At 44.4% G+C, this 16,027-nt stretch overlaps 4 protein-coding genes across 7 annotated transcripts; 2 read left to right on the top strand and 2 right to left on the bottom strand.

Annotated features, from left to right (window-relative positions):
* Positions 1 to 326: 326 nt before the first annotated feature.
* Positions 327 to 1,350, bottom strand: MED9 (mediator complex subunit 9). Its single transcript, XM_018034681.2, has 3 exons — positions 1,119 to 1,350; positions 784 to 889; positions 327 to 556 (listed from the first exon to the last, which is right to left on the bottom strand). Exons 1-3 carry the CDS (start codon positions 1,217 to 1,219, stop codon positions 413 to 415), a joined length of 351 nt encoding a protein of 116 aa, XP_017890170.1. The 5' UTR covers positions 1,220 to 1,350; the 3' UTR covers positions 327 to 412.
* Positions 1,351 to 1,539: 189 nt separating this feature from the next.
* Tapdelta (Translocon-associated protein delta) lies at positions 1,540 to 2,378 on the top strand. Its single transcript, XM_018034679.2, has 2 exons — positions 1,540 to 1,898; positions 2,045 to 2,378. The coding sequence occupies exons 1-2, from the start codon at positions 1,644 to 1,646 to the stop codon at positions 2,303 to 2,305; spliced, it is 516 nt and encodes a 171-aa protein (XP_017890168.1). The 5' UTR covers positions 1,540 to 1,643; the 3' UTR covers positions 2,306 to 2,378.
* Positions 2,379 to 2,399: 21 nt separating this feature from the next.
* LOC108631014 (proteasome assembly chaperone 2) lies at positions 2,400 to 4,845 on the bottom strand. Of its 3 annotated transcripts, none has more exons than XM_026818526.1 (3): positions 4,627 to 4,845; positions 3,166 to 3,535; positions 2,400 to 3,033 (listed from the first exon to the last, which is right to left on the bottom strand). In XM_026818526.1, the coding sequence occupies exons 2-3, from the start codon at positions 3,505 to 3,507 to the stop codon at positions 2,587 to 2,589; spliced, it is 789 nt and encodes a 262-aa protein (XP_026674327.1). In that variant the 5' UTR covers positions 3,508 to 3,535; positions 4,627 to 4,845; the 3' UTR covers positions 2,400 to 2,586. The 3 variants fall into 3 exon arrangements, with proteins under 3 accessions (XP_026674327.1, XP_026674326.1, XP_017890165.1); XM_026818525.1 differs by lacking the exon at positions 4,627 to 4,845 and adding an exon at positions 3,811 to 4,224; XM_018034676.2 differs by lacking the exon at positions 4,627 to 4,845 and adding an exon at positions 3,838 to 4,224.
* On the top strand, positions 4,263 to 14,302 carry Isha (Insulator su(Hw) mRNA adaptor). Of its 2 annotated transcripts, none has more exons than XM_018034672.2 (18): positions 4,263 to 4,612; positions 5,371 to 5,499; positions 5,614 to 5,908; positions 6,033 to 6,226; positions 6,360 to 6,641; positions 6,766 to 6,906; positions 6,981 to 7,258; positions 7,361 to 7,567; positions 7,651 to 7,787; positions 7,886 to 8,094; positions 8,285 to 8,462; positions 8,560 to 8,919; positions 9,005 to 9,232; positions 9,355 to 9,638; positions 9,709 to 9,996; positions 10,097 to 10,641; positions 10,712 to 11,007; positions 11,242 to 14,302. In XM_018034672.2, the coding sequence occupies exons 1-18, from the start codon at positions 4,583 to 4,585 to the stop codon at positions 12,099 to 12,101; spliced, it is 4,941 nt and encodes a 1,646-aa protein (XP_017890161.1). In that variant the 5' UTR covers positions 4,263 to 4,582; the 3' UTR covers positions 12,102 to 14,302. The 2 variants fall into 2 exon arrangements, with proteins under 2 accessions (XP_017890161.1, XP_017890159.1); XM_018034670.2 differs by having other exon boundaries at positions 9,706 to 9,996.
* Positions 14,303 to 16,027: the final 1,725 nt, after the last annotated feature.

Below are 16,027 nucleotides of genomic sequence, written 5' to 3'. Positions count from 1 at the left end.
ATCATCGACGAAGTGATTACAACGATACTCTTGTCAAACCGATTTACGATAAATCATAGCTACGAAAAATATCATCGTCGGAAGGTGACTACTTGGGTGAATTCTTTCTCATCTCATCCTTTGCTTCCTGTATTTTTTCTCTGAACGTCTGATTAAAACTCCTTAATCTTTTGATTAATTCCTCACGATTAAATGGCAAAGGAATGCCACGTGTTCTGCTCTGTAGCAACAAATACGCTACGAGTTGCGCAGAACGTCTGATAGGTTTTGAATCAGCTAATTTATTGATCAATTGTTCGTTGCGCATCAAGTATGCGAATAACACACGGAAAATCCCCATGTCAACGTGTCCTTGGTTCACTTCTCGTTCGGTTCTTTCCTCCCTCTCAGCGTGCCAAAAGATATCGTGCTGTTACTGTACTTTTGGAATCTCGAAACTACACATATTACGATACTTCAGTAAAAGCTCTCTCTTAAGTCTGAGTTGTTTGCGAAGAGTCTCGAGTTTCTGTAACTGTTCTTCTTTGCTATATTCGATTCCTGGCAGCCTTTTAATCTACAAAACAAGCAATAAAATATGCATTATACATCGTCAAAATGCAGGTTGCTAACTGGTCATCGGTTTGAATTTTCTTCTATATCGTACATAAGCACGCGCGCGCGCGCACGCACACGCACACACGATATTTTGTGAAGGTTATTAGGCCAAGAACATGACAACAAACACTTATGAACAATTTAAAGTAGTAGCTATAATCATTGTTGTAAAACATTGTTCACTACCTGTGCTCTAGCTGAATCTAACTTTTTTTGTAATTCTATTATTTTATGACTCGTATCCTGAGATTCTTTTGCCTTCTGTGTAGTATCGTACGGATCTTTTTCAATGCTAAAAATAAAATAAATACACGTGTATAATGAAAAGATTGTGCAACAAATGTCACATCGAGAAACTATATTTACTCTTTGCGAACAGTTCTCGTTGTTCAACTACGTTTACTTGTAATAATTGCAACGCGTGCGAATTATGAATGTTCTCTCTGATATATATATATAGTTATTTATATTCATTCGTAGTCAGTATAGTCGTTTAAATTATGTACCAAGACGACACGAACCTTCGAATTATTTCGTAGATAAGTGGCAATATTTCGACGTCTAAATCGTCCACAGTAAATTGCGTACGTGTAGGAGGTTCTTCTGATAACTCTGGTTCCATTGCGTTACATTATCGAACCCTTCTATACAAGTCTGTGGTTCGTTCCGCAACTAATGCACTAACGTGAACGACAACGATATGCAATGATATACCAATACCAGCGATACCAGCTGACACGGCTGACACTACATGGCTGAAACGAAACCAAGCCATGGATCAAGCTAAAGCCAACCATGGAATCGATGGAATCGTTTAACATCTGACTGGATCATATGTATGTGTTGTATGTCTATGTGTACATGCGATGCGACACCCGGACTCCGGACAGTCCGGACGGATTGATTGTGGTGTGGTGCTTCTTATACTATGCATACTGTGGCGGTGCCAGAGTGGCAGACGTGTGCACGTGGCAAATTCGATACGACTTATTTGTGAATAATATTTACAACGAATCGCGGTTGACTAACGCCACGCGTAAAATTTCATGATGAAGCGACGTATGATCTTGTGTGTTCTCGTTATTTGTGGTATTTCGAAAACTCTTGCGAAAATTTGTCAAAAGCCAGAGGTTGTCGCGAGCGCATATGTCACGGAAGACGCAACGATTCTAACGAACGTTGCTTTCACAACGCAATTTCTGCTCAAGTGCAGCAACGGAGTAAAGGGTATTACACTTTACGCAGAAGTCGATGGCAAATCATTACCAGCTGCCAGGTTGAGTTCAGATAACAAGTACCAGGTAATCAGTAGTAAGAGCAGTGCAGCGACAGCTTGTTTTGCTTGCATTCCAAGTCGTAACCCTCACCGTGATTTACTTCGCTGTATCGAAAGTTAAGAAGAGGAGCCTAGTCGTCGTTACACCCTAATTTAATGTAAATATTTTAGGTTTCATGGACGGAAGATGCGAAAAAAGCTCGATCCGGGGATTACAACATAAAATTGTTCGATGAAGAAAGATATTCGGCTATACGTAAGGCAGTACGGAACGGAGAAGATCCGAGCAGCGTGAAACCATTGGCTGTAGTAGTACTTAACAATCCTGGAGTGTACCTTGGACCTTGGGTCAATTCGGAACTCCTCGCTGTTCTTTTAGCCACTTTAATCGCGTATTCCGCTTTCTCCACCAAATTTAAACTCCTCGCTTGAATACTCTTTAGGAACAAATTAATAAACAAAAAATAACTTTTATAATTTGTCAACGTGTGTACAGCAATGTGTAATAAATCATTTCATTTTGTAATTTAACTCGATGTCGTTGCATTGTTTATTTATAAAAGAGTGGGGACAACAGGGATGGTGGGACAGGTAGGAATGATTTGACGTAACGATAGTGAATACCACGTATACAACGATTTACTTGCTGCGACATAATCAAGAATGACATAATCGGTCGAGAGGAGGACTGAGTGACGACCACGACACGAAGCTCAATACATTCCAGCGGAGGGTGGATTACCAAAAAAGTATTCCCAAGAGGGCGGATATTTTATATCATTGGCCTGATTAACATTGGTATCATTATTCGTAAAATTCAACCATCCATTCAAGCCCTTGAACAATATCAACGCGTCGGAAACATTGTCTCCTTCTGAACAGTAACAGAAAAGTACTGTGCACGGGATTTCAATCGATTCAAGATGTTCAAAAAGTGCACTCGCAAATCCACCACCAGGAATGTATCGTCGCTGCATCGTCGTCGCCGCTGCCGCTTCCGATCCCGTTGAACTACTCTGCCGTTTCGTATGCTTTGTCCAACAAAGGCTTTCAACGAGCTTCTCATTTCCTATTAAAGAAGCATCTGTGGTGAGATATCGTACAGCAGGCTCCGGCCTATCGGCGCGTTCGTAATCGTAACTGCTGGTCAAGATCACAGTCTATAAATGATGACAGAGAGACGATCAGTAAAAAATAAGAACACGTAATGGGGAACAACGGAAGATTAAGTCATCATCATCGTTGATGATGGTCATGTTTTCGTCGTCAATGTACTGGTACGTATGTACTACCTTGCTGATCTTCTTTTGTCGAATGAATCGTGACAATTCATCGAAGAAACTGTTCGAATTTCCAACGTATGGTGAACGTAGTTGAAAAAGAATTATGTTGCGAGACGTTCCAATGTACAAATCAGCAGTGGTGCAAAGAGAACTTGATCCGTCATCATCGTCACGGTAAGGATCAAGCCCACAAATTGGAATGAACATGGGATTCCACGAGCTACCAATTTTATCTAAATTCAAACTGGATATTATTAGATCGACGCATAATTGTCCAACGTTTCCAACAGCCACCGACGGAAGTATTAGAGTGTAATTTTCAAGGTCGATCTCCTCGGCTATTTTTATCATTTTCTTTCAATAAATGTTGTCCGAACGCCTGCGTCATAAATTAAACACAGAGTGTGGTTCAGAATTGAGAAGATCGCATGTGATCGCATGCGTGCAATGAAAATGACCGATTTTTCAATCCGTCGCGCACACACACACACACACAATTATTATTATTTCATTCCGAATCCACAAATCATCCCGCAATGAATTTATATTTTTGAGTTCATACGCGCACAATTATTCATTCATGTCCCGATTAATCACCAAACATACGCATAGAATAATGATGTACTGCGAAATGAAATAATATCGTGATCGTACATAAATTTTAACAAACAATACACGTACGAGTATTCGAACTTGTCGATGAGTATGAAATCAGATGCCAAACCGCATGAACTGCACCGATACCAGTTCTGTTCACGATTCTGTTCGAAAAATAAGATTGGTATTCCTGTCTCTACACATTCACTTATTATTATAGATGTATCTAGTGGTGTCTACATACATACATATATTATATATGTATATATATATATATATAACTTGATAATCATTCAAATGTATAAACAAATGTGTATACATTCGCAGCATACGTAATACAGTTCTGTGTGAAATAGGATTGCTGATGATCTCCTGCCAAGGAGTAGGCTTGTAATGTGCGCAAGATATGTATAATTGGTAATTCGTGCGCGTATATGCAAGAAAACTTGTTACCGATTGTATATGCATGTAATACGTGTATACATACGTACGTGTACCGATCGTAACGATTGTATTGAAACTGTTGCATATATATTGAAACGAACGCACACAGTATGCGCATAGTGCATATACACGGCTGTATAGCAGAGCAGTATTGTACCGAGTGTACGGCGGCGCATACTGTACAGATGAGCGGCATGTGACGTCACGCATCACCGCCCCGCGATGCCTTTCGGGACATAGCGCCGCCATCTTGAGTGGCATGGCCCAGCTAGACAGTGCGCCCTGAGCGGAGACATGCGATTTATCGCGAAAACATTAAACATCTCGAGAATCACGGATTGCTGTGAAACATAGCAGATCTTTGGTGCCACGCACCTTCGTTGGAATGGAGGCGGTTAAGGCGTTTAATGCGGAGGTGAGCCAACTTACCCTTCGTGACGATCCACTATCTAGCCCGCCGACTCTCCCTCTTTTTTTCTCTCGTTTCTCTTCCCCCTTGTTCCTTTCGCTCGGTTCGCCCTTCGCAATTCGGACGCGACACGATCGCACACGCAGACCGTACCAGCCCCGTCTCTCTTTGTTGTTTATCGCGCACGAGAATTCGAATGACTTTCCTGTACTCGTCGTAAGATGCTTTGATTTCTAGTCTCATCTCTGTGTGCAAGACAGAGACAGTGGCGTGGGAGGGAGGCAGGGAGGTTGATAGAGAGAAAGAAACAGAGAGAGAGAGAGAGAGAGAGAGAGAGAGAGAGTGTGTGTGAGATTGAGCGGAGGAGTGAAGGGGAGAGACCGTCTCCACCACCGTCACTACTATAAGAAGGAGAAAGAGAAGTCAAATAGAATTTTTCTTGTGATTTACAATGTTTTGTACTGCTGCACTTTATGCCGTAATAGTCATTGAACATTTATTAAAATTTACGTGAAAAACAAGTATTCGTGTCAGTCCGTCCGCGGTATCGGTTACTCAGTTTAATCTACGGAGCGAGAGACGAGGAGACACGTTAGGAGAAAGATTTATTGAACCCACGTACCTGTTGGAATTTCTGAGTTAACCAATCAATCCTTACTACTGTCGTTCGTTTCGATCACTCTCAGATTCATGAATATCGAGCACGATGCACCACTAACTCGATAGACCGACTAATATTATGTGCAACGCTTCACTCTTTACAGCTTTCAGCTCTGTACGATGTCAAGCCGCCCATTTCCAAAGCGAAAATGAATTCTCTAACCAGAGGTGCAATCAAGGCCATCAAATTCTATAAGCATGTCGTGCAAAGCGTTGAAAAGTTCATTCAGAAAGTAAGTTCAGTCAGTCGATCAAAAGTCAGTCAGAGGAATATATTAAGAATCGTAATCGTGTCGAGTGCACGTACAAGCGTAATAGACAGAGAACAAATGCATTTTATGTTACAGTGTAAACCAGAGTACAAAGTGCCTGGATTGTACGTTATAGACTCGATCGTGCGCCAGTCCAGACATCAGTTTGGCGTAGAGAAAGATGTCTTTGCTCCGCGCTTTGCCAAGAACATGCAAACCACTTTCTTGAACCTTTTAAAATGTCCGCAAGAAGATAAGAGCAAAGTAATAAGAGTTTTAAACCTGTGGCAAAAAAATGCAGTCTTTCCCTCGGAGGTTATACAACCTTTGTTCGATCTTGCCGATCCAAATCATCCGATACACAAGGAACAAGCCACGGTCAATACCAATGGTAAAAGACAGTCGTGATCAGATGAGATTAATCGAGAGAGGGTTCACAGCAGCATCAGCAGCAGCAGCAGGTTCGACCTCCAAGAACAATTAAATAGCTAATAAGTTTATCTCATTATTTTTAGGTACACTTTTGGTTTCTGCAACGAATAATACGGCGTCGGCAGCGGCCAATACGGCTGTAAAAACTCCCCCATTGACCGGAAAGAATGCAGTGAAAGATCAAAAATTGTTTTCTTCCGCAAAGCCGATCGACCCTGCTTGGCTCGCACAGACGAAAATGGAGACGGCAAACATAGTGAATGCTAATAAACTCTTAGTAAGTTGTCGTAGACGCTTAAAGCGGGTTGCTGTCGGGTTATTTTCATCTAGACGTGTATCACCCTTCGCACTGTCCGCGACCGAAAGAGAGGACGCGTTGATCACGACATTCTTCTTTTCTTCCGTTACAGGGGCAATCGAATTCGAGCCAGATGGATGCCTCTTTCCTCGATCAGTTACAACACTTACAACAGTTATTGTTAAAGAAACAAGAGTCTACGAATGAACAGAAGAGTTGTGTAAAGTTTGATAAGAAGCTGTTAGATTTCGATTACGGCGAAGAAGAGGATGACGATGTTGTCGTCGCCAGTTCACCAGCAGTGACCGGAACGTCCGGGATCGGCCAACATAACGCAGCTAGTTCCGCGGGAAACAGTTTGGAGAGCCTTGGACTTTTATTAACAAACCCAGAGGTTCGAAATCATTCATATTAATCGGTCGAGTAGATTCGATACATTTTCAGTCTTATCACAAATTACTATTACTCTTATTGCTAACAACAATAATAATAATAATAGGCTGCTTCTGAATCGACAGGTATTGAGGCAGCTTCAAACGTTGCAACAAACGATGCAAGGAAGTTCGTCGCAACACGAAACAGAAGAAAAGATGCGTAAACTTCAACAAATGAAACAACAGGAAGAAGAATTCGATAAGCACCTAGCTCAAACTGTTCCTGTACGTTCATATTTTGTATCGTCGAGTGAACGTTACATTGTGAAAGAAGTCCGAATAATTTCAGTTCATTTCAGAATCTACCGTTTGCATCTGAATGCGAATTGAAGCCTTCGGACATTTTAAAACCGAATCAGCAAACCGCATACGCGACAAGTGTCGGTAGTGGCGGAGTTATGCAAGACATGAGTCAGCCGCCTCCTGGGTATCCACCGGCTCTACCGTACGTCTCTCAACCTTTATCGAACTTGAGACAGATCAATCAGCAGCAACAGCAGCAGCAACAACAGGTGCATCAAAATCAGAAGAGTCCGCCGCTCCACGACGAACGCCAAGACGCGCAAGATTATTCCGGGTGAGGACATTTCTTTTCATTTCAATCGAATGCAACGTGGGCGGGTGGGTGTTGATTAAAGCTCACGTAGTGTTATTTCGTTTTCCCCGCCGTAAAAAATAGGAATGGTGCGAGACGAGATAGCAGCAGCGTAGAAATTGTAAATTGTGAAAACACAAGGTCGCAGAGTAGATCGCCCGACCGATACGGTAGACATCACAGTCGGTCTAGATCGCCGCGACACAGGGACAGGGACAGAGACAGGGAGAGGGATCGAGATCGGGACAGGGACAAGCGTTCTCGATCGAGAAGCAGATCCAGGAGAAGAAGGTCAGGATTATTTTTATTCGATACATTTTACATACGTATAAAATTGTATGCGTTTCAATTGTCGCGTTTGCGCGAGTGTGTAGGTCTCGCTCGAGGGACACGAGGGGTCGTGATAGAAAACGCGACGACAGTCGAGAGAAAATGACTGAGGAAGAGCGAGAAAAAGAAAGGGAAAGACGTAAACGAGGACTACCACCGATCGTCAGGGACAAATTGAGCGGTAATTGGAACTAATGACACAATCGCGATTACGAACAGTATATGAATTTCATTTCCCTTACGATACGATTTCGTGATCATCGGTTTACGTTTTTGTAGTTTGCAGTACTACTCTTTGGGTAGGACATCTATCGAAATTAGTACATCAAGAAGAATTGTCGGACACTTTTGGAGAATTTGGTGACATTGTCAGTATAGATTTAATTTCACCTAGGGGCTGCGCCTTTATATGCATGAACAGACGGCAAGACGCGTACAGAGCTCTCACTAAGCTGAAGAATCATAAAATGCAAGGAAAAGCTATCACGGTAAGTTAACGTTTCATTATTCAACGTTTTATCGACACGCGCGCGCGCGCCCACATACACACGCACACGGACACTTCTACTTTTACACCTTCACTGGTGTCTCGGAGACGAAACCCGGGAAAAAACAAACAAAGAGAAGAACACAAAAGTCTACGTGAGAATGACAGAAAGATTGATCCGCTGATTGTAGTTAGCTTGGGCACCAGGAAGAGGAGTAAAAGGGAAAGAATGGAAAGATTATTGGGAAGTCGAATTGGGTGTTAGTTATATTCCATGGAATAAATTAATTAACGTTACCGATCAAGACTTGGAATTATTGGAGGAAGGGGGCATGATCGACGAGGACACTTTGCCACCGAACTTGAAAGGTAATCGCGCGAGCGTAAATACACGCGTACGAAGCAGATCTAGAAGCGGATCGCGTCGTACAGCTAACGATGAACAATCTTGACGAAAAATTCGTAGGTAAATTAAAGCATTCCGGAACGAACGCAGACATGCTTCAGCAACAGTTGCAGTTACAACAGCAAGCCTTAGCCGCGGCGGCTGCTGCTGCTGCTGCTGCTGCTGCTGGTATTCCCAGCTTGGCGGATGGTATAGTGAACGTGATGCAATCGTCGACCAGCAGTCAGCAGCAGCAGCAACAGTCTCAACAACAGCAGCAGCAGCAGCAGCAGTCTCAGCAACAAGGCCAACAACAACAACAAGTAATCGATACGAGTCAACCACCACCAATCAGACCTCCCACGTCAGCTGCCCTCTTACCACCACCAAATGCACAGTTACAGATGATGCCGTCTGCCTTCACGATGCCAGGAGTGCCTCGTAAGTCCGTCCTCCGTCCCGTAGAAACAGGGAGTAACACTCTTATTCACGTCGTGATTCACACTGGTGGTTTGTTTACGAGCAGGTATGATCGGACCAATGGGACTGCCGATGGCGCACAGTTTGATGCCGAACGTCCCGATAGGCGTACCACCTCCCAATATGCAAAGCTTGTTAGGACCACCGGGAATGATGCAAACGATGCTAACGCCTTCGGTGAATTCTCCGTTTGGCGCGGGTGTCGGCGTTGGTTTGTTAACACAGATTCCTCTGCCAGCTCCCGCTGCACCTTCCGATAAACCCAATTCTACCGGTACGGAACGAGACTAGATAGCTGTCAGTCACTGCTGATCGCGCGCGCGCGCGCGCGCGCGCGCGTGCGCGAGAGAGAGAAAAAGAGAGAGACAGGCATTGTGAACAGAAATTAAAATTTAGGTATGCCACACAACGTACCGCCGATAGGCGTTCCACCGCCAACGACGGAAACGGGAATGCCGAATTTGCCAATGTTACGTCAACCGTATGGCGTGGGACCTTCAGCGCCTCTTCAAATGCAACTACCTCACCAGCAACATTCTGCCGCCGACGATATGGACGTGGAAATGGAGGACGCGATGCCGCAAAGTTCGAACGGAGCTAAGAATAAAAATAATTTGACCGACCACCAAGCGATTTCTCAACAACAAAACGAAGAGCGAACGGACTCCGATCAGCAGGAGGTAATTGTCGTTCGTCGTCTAGAATCTTTGATTTAAATTAACTCGATTTCACTGAATGTAACGACAGCAGCATCGGGATTACAAGGAAAGAGACAGCAGAGATCATCGTGGTGATAACAGAGAAAGAAGAGACAGAGAGACACATTTACAGCAGCAGCAGCAGCAGCAGCAGCACAGAGACAGGGAAGCGGTGGGTAACGATTCGAAAATGGATCGTGGACGGGACAGAGGTAGAGGCAGGGATCGCGGACGCGATCGTAGAAGGGATCTCAGAGACAGGGATAGGGACGATAGGGGAAGGGAACGGGAGAACAGAGAGAATCGAGAAGGAAATCCACAAACTCAAAACTCAATTCAGGTGATCAGGATTCTTTTTATTTTAAATTACTGACACCACCACTGTCTATCCGCGTGATTATTACAAAAATCTTATGCCGGTATAACGGTTACGTGTCCAGGAAAGTGAAGCGACAACCCCAAAAAAGGATTGTAAACCGAGTCTAGCTGATCGCCTACGTCAATTGGCCGACGGCACACTGCCTCTCGAAGATCGCGTCGATAGAATAATCGCCACTCGTAATCGGCAGGAACGCGACAGACCCGACAGAACTTTCCCGCAAGAAGATGGCCGAGCGACTCGAGCGGAACCTCTTTCTTCTTTGATAGATCTACCGAAGTTCGGCTTGCCTCAGGAGAGAGGCGGCGGTGGCGGCGGCGGCGGCGACTTTTCTGCTCGGCCTCCAGATTTCCGTAATCAACAAGATCCAAGAGATTTCCAGCAGCAGCAGCAACAGCAACAGCAGCAGCAACAGCAGCAGCAGAGAGATGGCAGACAGACTTTCGGAAGAGGTCATAGAGGATCGCAAATACACGAAGAATTTATGGATGCTCCGAGATTGCAAGGAGGGATGTATCAAGATGACTTATTCGACAGCAGGATACATAGCGGACAGCAAAGAGTAGTGGAAGATTTCGGTAGGCTCGGGCCGCTCAGAGAACAAAGGTAAACGACAGAACGACAGATCCGAGTCGCGCACAAATCGTTACACGAATTAATCGCATACGCGTTAAAGGGAGGAATTCGATAGATCCGAAGGGCGAGGGAGAAGGCAGCTCGTCGACGATCGGGACCGTTTCGATTACGAGATTAGGGGACGGGATGGTTTCGATCCACGAGTAGTGGTTCAAGACGGTTTCGATCCTAGGGGACATCTCGACCGAAGCGACTTCGAGCCTAGGAGACGCGAATTCTTTGGGATCGATCCCATTTTTGGGATACCGCCGCCGATAATGGGACCCAGGGGACCCAGACCTGGACATCCCGACGGATTTGGATCGCGACCAACGCCCTTAGGAGCTCGTGGACCGGGTAAGAATATCGTAGTTTCATCAACTGACACAGTACAGTACGGTCGGTGGAGTAGAACTATTTGCACGCGAGCGCGCACATATTCTATTACACGATAAAGATCCGCGTGTCTGTGTATAAAATCTTGTGTACGGAACTCACCACCGTTCGACGATTCGCGTTGTGCCCGCGCACATCGCACGAACAACGGATCCAATTTGTTACAAACAAACCTTTCGATCGTTCATTTTTTAGGTCCGTTAATGTTCCATCCTCGAGGTTTGGGACCTCGTCCTCTTCGTCCCGGAATGAGGCCTTTCGGTCCTCGCGGCGGCGGCGGCGGCGGTGGCGGCGGTCCACCTTTCGATCCTCGAGACCCGGCGGACGCCTTTTTCAGACCTCCCTTCGACGATATTCGCCCTCACGCGAGAGCACCTTTCGGACCTATGGGCCCACCACCGCCGCCATCCATTATTCCTCCCGAGTCTGCCGTACCCTGGAGAAATCAAGAACTTCCGCCTGGTTCGTGGTCTTCGGATTCTGCGGAGAATCATCCGCAAAGAGATAAGAAAGGTGGCGGCGGCGGCGGCGGCGGCGGTGGTGTTGTTGTTGGTGGTGGTGGTGTTGTTGTTGTTGTTGGTGGTTCAAACAAGCATCCGAATAACAACCAGCAGCAGAATATGGATAGAGAGAATCGAAACAGGGGACGAAAATCTAGATGGGCCAACGTGAGCCCATCCGGGGAAGAATCGATCGGGGGGGATGAATCTAGAGAACAAGAACCATGTTTGAGTGTGAACGTCGAGGAGAACAAGGAAGCTGTAATGGAAGCAGCAGTAGCAGCAGCAGCAGCAGCAGCAGCCGCAGAAGAAGAAGAAGGAGAAGAGGAAGAAGAAGGATGCATGGACGTGATGGTGAGACCGAAGGAAGAGGAAGTGAAAGATGCGATCGAAACGAAGGAAATGATTCGTGACGAACGACAGGAGGAGGAGCAGGAGGAGGAGGAGGAATTGGTGGTGGTGGTGGGAAAGACGGAGACGAAACAAGACGAAGGCATCGAAATGAAGAAGGAGGAAGAGGAGGAGGGAGAAGAGGATCGCAGCAGGGATTCTTAGACCAAAGTAAAGAGCGATTTTTCTCTTTAAACTGATTTTTTCTTACTCCGTGGAGTGGTGTGTGAGGAGGGAGAATTTCGTTGCTTCGAGAGACAGAATTGGGTCGCGCGCGCGAATCACGTTGAACGAAATGATACGCTGAACGTTAGAACGTTAGTTATTGTTGTATTCAGTCGATGATACTTAAGTACCGTTAGATCACGTAATGGTGTTAAAAAACTGTTTTAAGATATTATTCTTTGTTGTAAAATCGAATTAGTATCTCGTGTGATCGTACAGATGTCGGATGATTGATCAAGAGATACACGAAAGACCATAATAAATAATATTCGAAGAAATACAAGATTTTAATTTAATTTACTTTAATCAACACATATTCGATTTGCGAGTTGGTAGTCATTTTAAAGAAAGACGTTCTTGCCGAACATAATAAACGCTCGCTCGTGTCGATTCAAAAACGTTATTGAGCCAGATATAGACGACAGACAGACAGGCAGGCAGACAGAGAGCCAGCGTAAAATTTATGGGTATCATCGATTGAATGGAACGAGATGTTTTTTTATTCAGGGTTTGAGATTTCGTACCGTACCGAACCGAACAAAATCGAGAAAAGAAACGAAAACAATTAGCGTTCCGCGAGACTGTGCGACCCGCAATAACGCGACCGGTGTGTGTGTGTGTGTGCGCGCGCGCGCGTGCGTGCGTGCGTGCGTACATGTGTGACCCAAACTCCGAGCGGCGACTTATTTATTCATGAATTGTACATACTTTTGTATTTTCGTAGTACACAAACGTACAATATATTCGATTTAAATATATATACTTAATTACTTCGAGAGATGTTTAGTAGACACAGTGGCGGTAAGGGAAAATTGTTTGGTCGAAGAGCGTGGAATCGAGTACACGGCAGTAGCATTATGAATTGAAAACGTGAATAAGATCGATTCGAACGACGATTTTAAAGAAAGACTTGTTAATTGTAATTAAGCATTTTTATTACCGTTAGTACGTATACGTAGTTAGTGTTTTTGTCTATAAAAATGAATCGCGTAAGCTTCCGTAACAGTCGCGAACGAACAGTACTGTTTTAACGTGTAAATAGAGCGACTAACGCGTAACATTTCGCGCTCACACACACACACAGACACACACACACACACACACAGAGTGTAGATAGCATGTAACGATCGTGTAAGTATAATAATTTTTCAACCAAACAATTTTCATAAATCCCTGTACAATTCGTCGTCGTCGTCGTCGTCATCGTCGTCGTCGTCGTCGATGATCAATGATCGAAGATCGATAGTTAAATATATACATTTAAATCGATCATACTGTAGATAGATGGAATCTTACGAATACGTAGTAGGATCTTGATTACCCGCCGCGATCTTACAAATTTCCGACTATTTTCCTATAGCCATTTATTGTTGATCGAACCTGTGGTTTATGCATGTATCAGTTAACAATAGCAGTCACACGATACACGATAGGACCGGAAACGACGAAAAATCATGTGTACCACCGCACTTCCAATAGCACCCCAGTATAAATCGTTTCAATCTATGAGCTCGAATCTCGGATTAGAAAATCAGGAGTATTCACACACAGTGCCGTCTTTATTAGTACGTTTTTATTCAATGGGAACAAGTGACATAATTATCTTAATTTCAATTCGATTTGAGAACGCTGCTCGATCAACAGAAAGTGAACAATCCAGATACACCGTGCCGTTGATGCGGATAAACAAGATTCTACCCAACGTACACAGGGTCATGAATACGATAGACTACTGTGGGCAGGTCTCGCATGCAATTCGTACACGTGTCGCGCGAGACTCGTAGTCTATACGACCGTGTGATCGTACATATATTTAAATAGATAGAGAGAGAGATTATATATAAATGAGTGTGTGTGTGTGTGAAGGGGGGGGGGGCGCGTGTACGCGCGCGCAGGGATGAGAGGGAGGGAACGTGTACAAAAATCGACGGAAGATGCGTGTCGACTGCATGCTCGGTTTACTACGAATCAAGCACGATGGAGTAGCGAAGCGAGGAATAAAGAAGAGGAGGAGGAGGAAGAAGAAGAAGAAAAAGAAGAGAAGCAAGAGGAAGAAAAGCGAAAAATCTATACATATTGGCGCTGATGTCGGCGTGGCTCAATCAAACGAACGAAAAATAAATATTTTCTATATAGCATAACTTCTTTCTTCGTAAGCAGCAATCATACCGTACAGCCTCTCATTCCGTTTGGCTCCCGGGAGTTTGGCACTTGATTTATGTTCATTTCATTCGTACAGAATAACTCGCAACATCCAACAACAAGTATCAGCAAATTGTTTCCAGACACGTTTCTCAGGGACTCTATACGTTGTTGTCGTTGTTGTGTGTCGAATATGCGGATTCTTGGACGATTTGTCGATTATTCTTCATTCGATTCGCGGCGAAAATCTTCGGAAGTAGGAAAGTAGAAAAACGTTTCAGAAAATAATTGCGTAGTTCGAACGAACGCGTGATGACGATGATGATGGTGATGGTGATGGTGATGACGATGACGATGGTGGTGGTGGTGGTGGTGGTGGTGATGATGATGATGATGATGATGATGATGATGATGATGATGATGATGATAATGATGATGATGATGATGACGACGACGATGATGATGATTAATCGTCGTTTGCGAAACACTCGTTCGCGTCGACAAATATTTTTCTGATCTAGGCATAGCTATTCATACGTATACGCAAGCAGCAACAGCAGCAGCACGTACCGTGAATTGCTATCAGCGAACCATTGTAAACGTTTCTGAATTAATTTTAAGTGCCTATGTACAGTTACGTTTAGTTTTATCGACTATGCAATTTTTATCTGAAAAATTTTTCCTCCGAATATCGAGTCGGGAGGATTTTATTCGCGTACAAACTCGGAATAGATCTCGGTACCGCGTGTAACTATTTGTTGCCACAACGAAAAGCAAAAGAAAACACGGGCACTCGTGTATTCGGAATGGAATGAAATCTTTTCAGAGCAGCTTTGGAGTAGTACTCGTTCGTCGGCGTCGGCGGCGGTACTCATACTCCTGGTGAGTTCACACGCGTGAGTCTCTCTCTCTGTCGCCACACACGAGGCACGATGGAACACCAGCCACCAGGTCGCTCGCGCTCAAACCGAGTGACGAGTGCAAGGTACTGTCGTGTTTTATAAGTCATTATATACATACATATGTACACACATACAAACACACACAAACACACGCACACACATGTATGCATATGTAATCGATATATATTATATACATACACACACGTTCATATGTATATACGCACGTATACACAAGTATTTATGTCGAATGAATTTTCTTCCCGGACGACCAGCAGGGAATAGCGAAGGAATACGTACGGGGGACTATGTTCGTTATCGAGCGCAGCGAAACGAGTCACTGAACATCGGCGGGAGATCGTTATTATCTCCGGTAGAGTCAACCCGCCGGAGAATATCAAGCGAACGAACAGCCGTTCGACGTTCCACAAGTATTCATATTTTTTTTGTAACGATCAACGTGTTTGGACACCGATCATTGCGCGCCGATCATGATCATGTTCGATCTTACGTTTTCGTTTTCGATCACACAAGCATCGGCGTACCTGCTACACAGCGTACACGCGAAAATATAATTTTCATCAGGTATTCCAAAGCTAAGCAATTCAGTTCAGGTGGTTTTTTCGATCGAAGCACGAAGCGCATTCAAACGGGGGACAAAGTGGAAGAAGAGAAACTGATTCGTGGTTCTTTCCAGTAGCATTAAAAGCAGAACATCGTCGCAGTAAAGTAGAGTGGATTTTAAACGACACGACGTTTACTGGTATCGAAAACTATTTTCTTCGATCGTTCGAAATCGAAACATCGATCTACGTCCTAGCAGTA

Source organism: Ceratina calcarata, unplaced genomic scaffold (genome assembly GCF_001652005.2).
Source record: "Ceratina calcarata isolate Rehan_Ccalc_2016 unplaced genomic scaffold, ASM165200v1 scaffold8, whole genome shotgun sequence".
Lineage (NCBI taxonomy): Eukaryota > Metazoa > Arthropoda > Insecta > Hymenoptera > Apidae > Ceratina > Ceratina calcarata.
The sequence above is the reverse complement of the archived record's forward strand: the minus strand, read 5'-3'. Positions and strand labels throughout refer to the sequence as shown.

What these genes read in the sequence shown, in the direction of transcription:
- Tapdelta (XM_018034679.2), top strand. Translation starts at nt 1,644, where the DNA reads ATGATGAAGCGACGTATGATCTTGTGTGTTCTCGTTATTTGTGGTATT. An exon ending in GTTCAGATAACAAGTACCAG is followed by an intron (nt 1,899 to 2,044) that starts GTAATCAGTAGT and finishes TAAATATTTTAG; the next exon opens with GTTTCATGGACGGAAGATGC.
- LOC108631014 (XM_026818526.1), bottom strand. Translation starts at nt 3,507, where the DNA reads ATGATAAAAATAGCCGAGGAGATCGACCTTGAAAATTACACTCTAATA. An exon ending in GACAAAAGAAGATCAGCAAG is followed by an intron (nt 3,034 to 3,165) that starts GTAGTACATACG and finishes CATCATTTATAG; the next exon opens with ACTGTGATCTTGACCAGCAG.
- MED9 (XM_018034681.2), bottom strand. Translation starts at nt 1,219, where the DNA reads ATGGAACCAGAGTTATCAGAAGAACCTCCTACACGTACGCAATTTACT. An exon ending in ATCTACGAAATAATTCGAAG is followed by an intron (nt 890 to 1,118) that starts GTTCGTGTCGTC and finishes TTTTATTTTTAG; the next exon opens with CATTGAAAAAGATCCGTACG. An exon ending in TAGATTCAGCTAGAGCACAG is followed by an intron (nt 557 to 783) that starts GTAGTGAACAAT and finishes CTTGTTTTGTAG; the next exon opens with ATTAAAAGGCTGCCAGGAAT.
- Isha (XM_018034670.2), top strand. Translation starts at nt 4,583, where the DNA reads ATGGAGGCGGTTAAGGCGTTTAATGCGGAG. An exon ending in CGTCAGGGACAAATTGAGCG is followed by an intron (nt 7,788 to 7,885) that starts GTAATTGGAACT and finishes ACGTTTTTGTAG; the next exon opens with TTTGCAGTACTACTCTTTGG. An exon ending in TGCAAGGAAAAGCTATCACG is followed by an intron (nt 8,095 to 8,284) that starts GTAAGTTAACGT and finishes CGCTGATTGTAG; the next exon opens with TTAGCTTGGGCACCAGGAAG.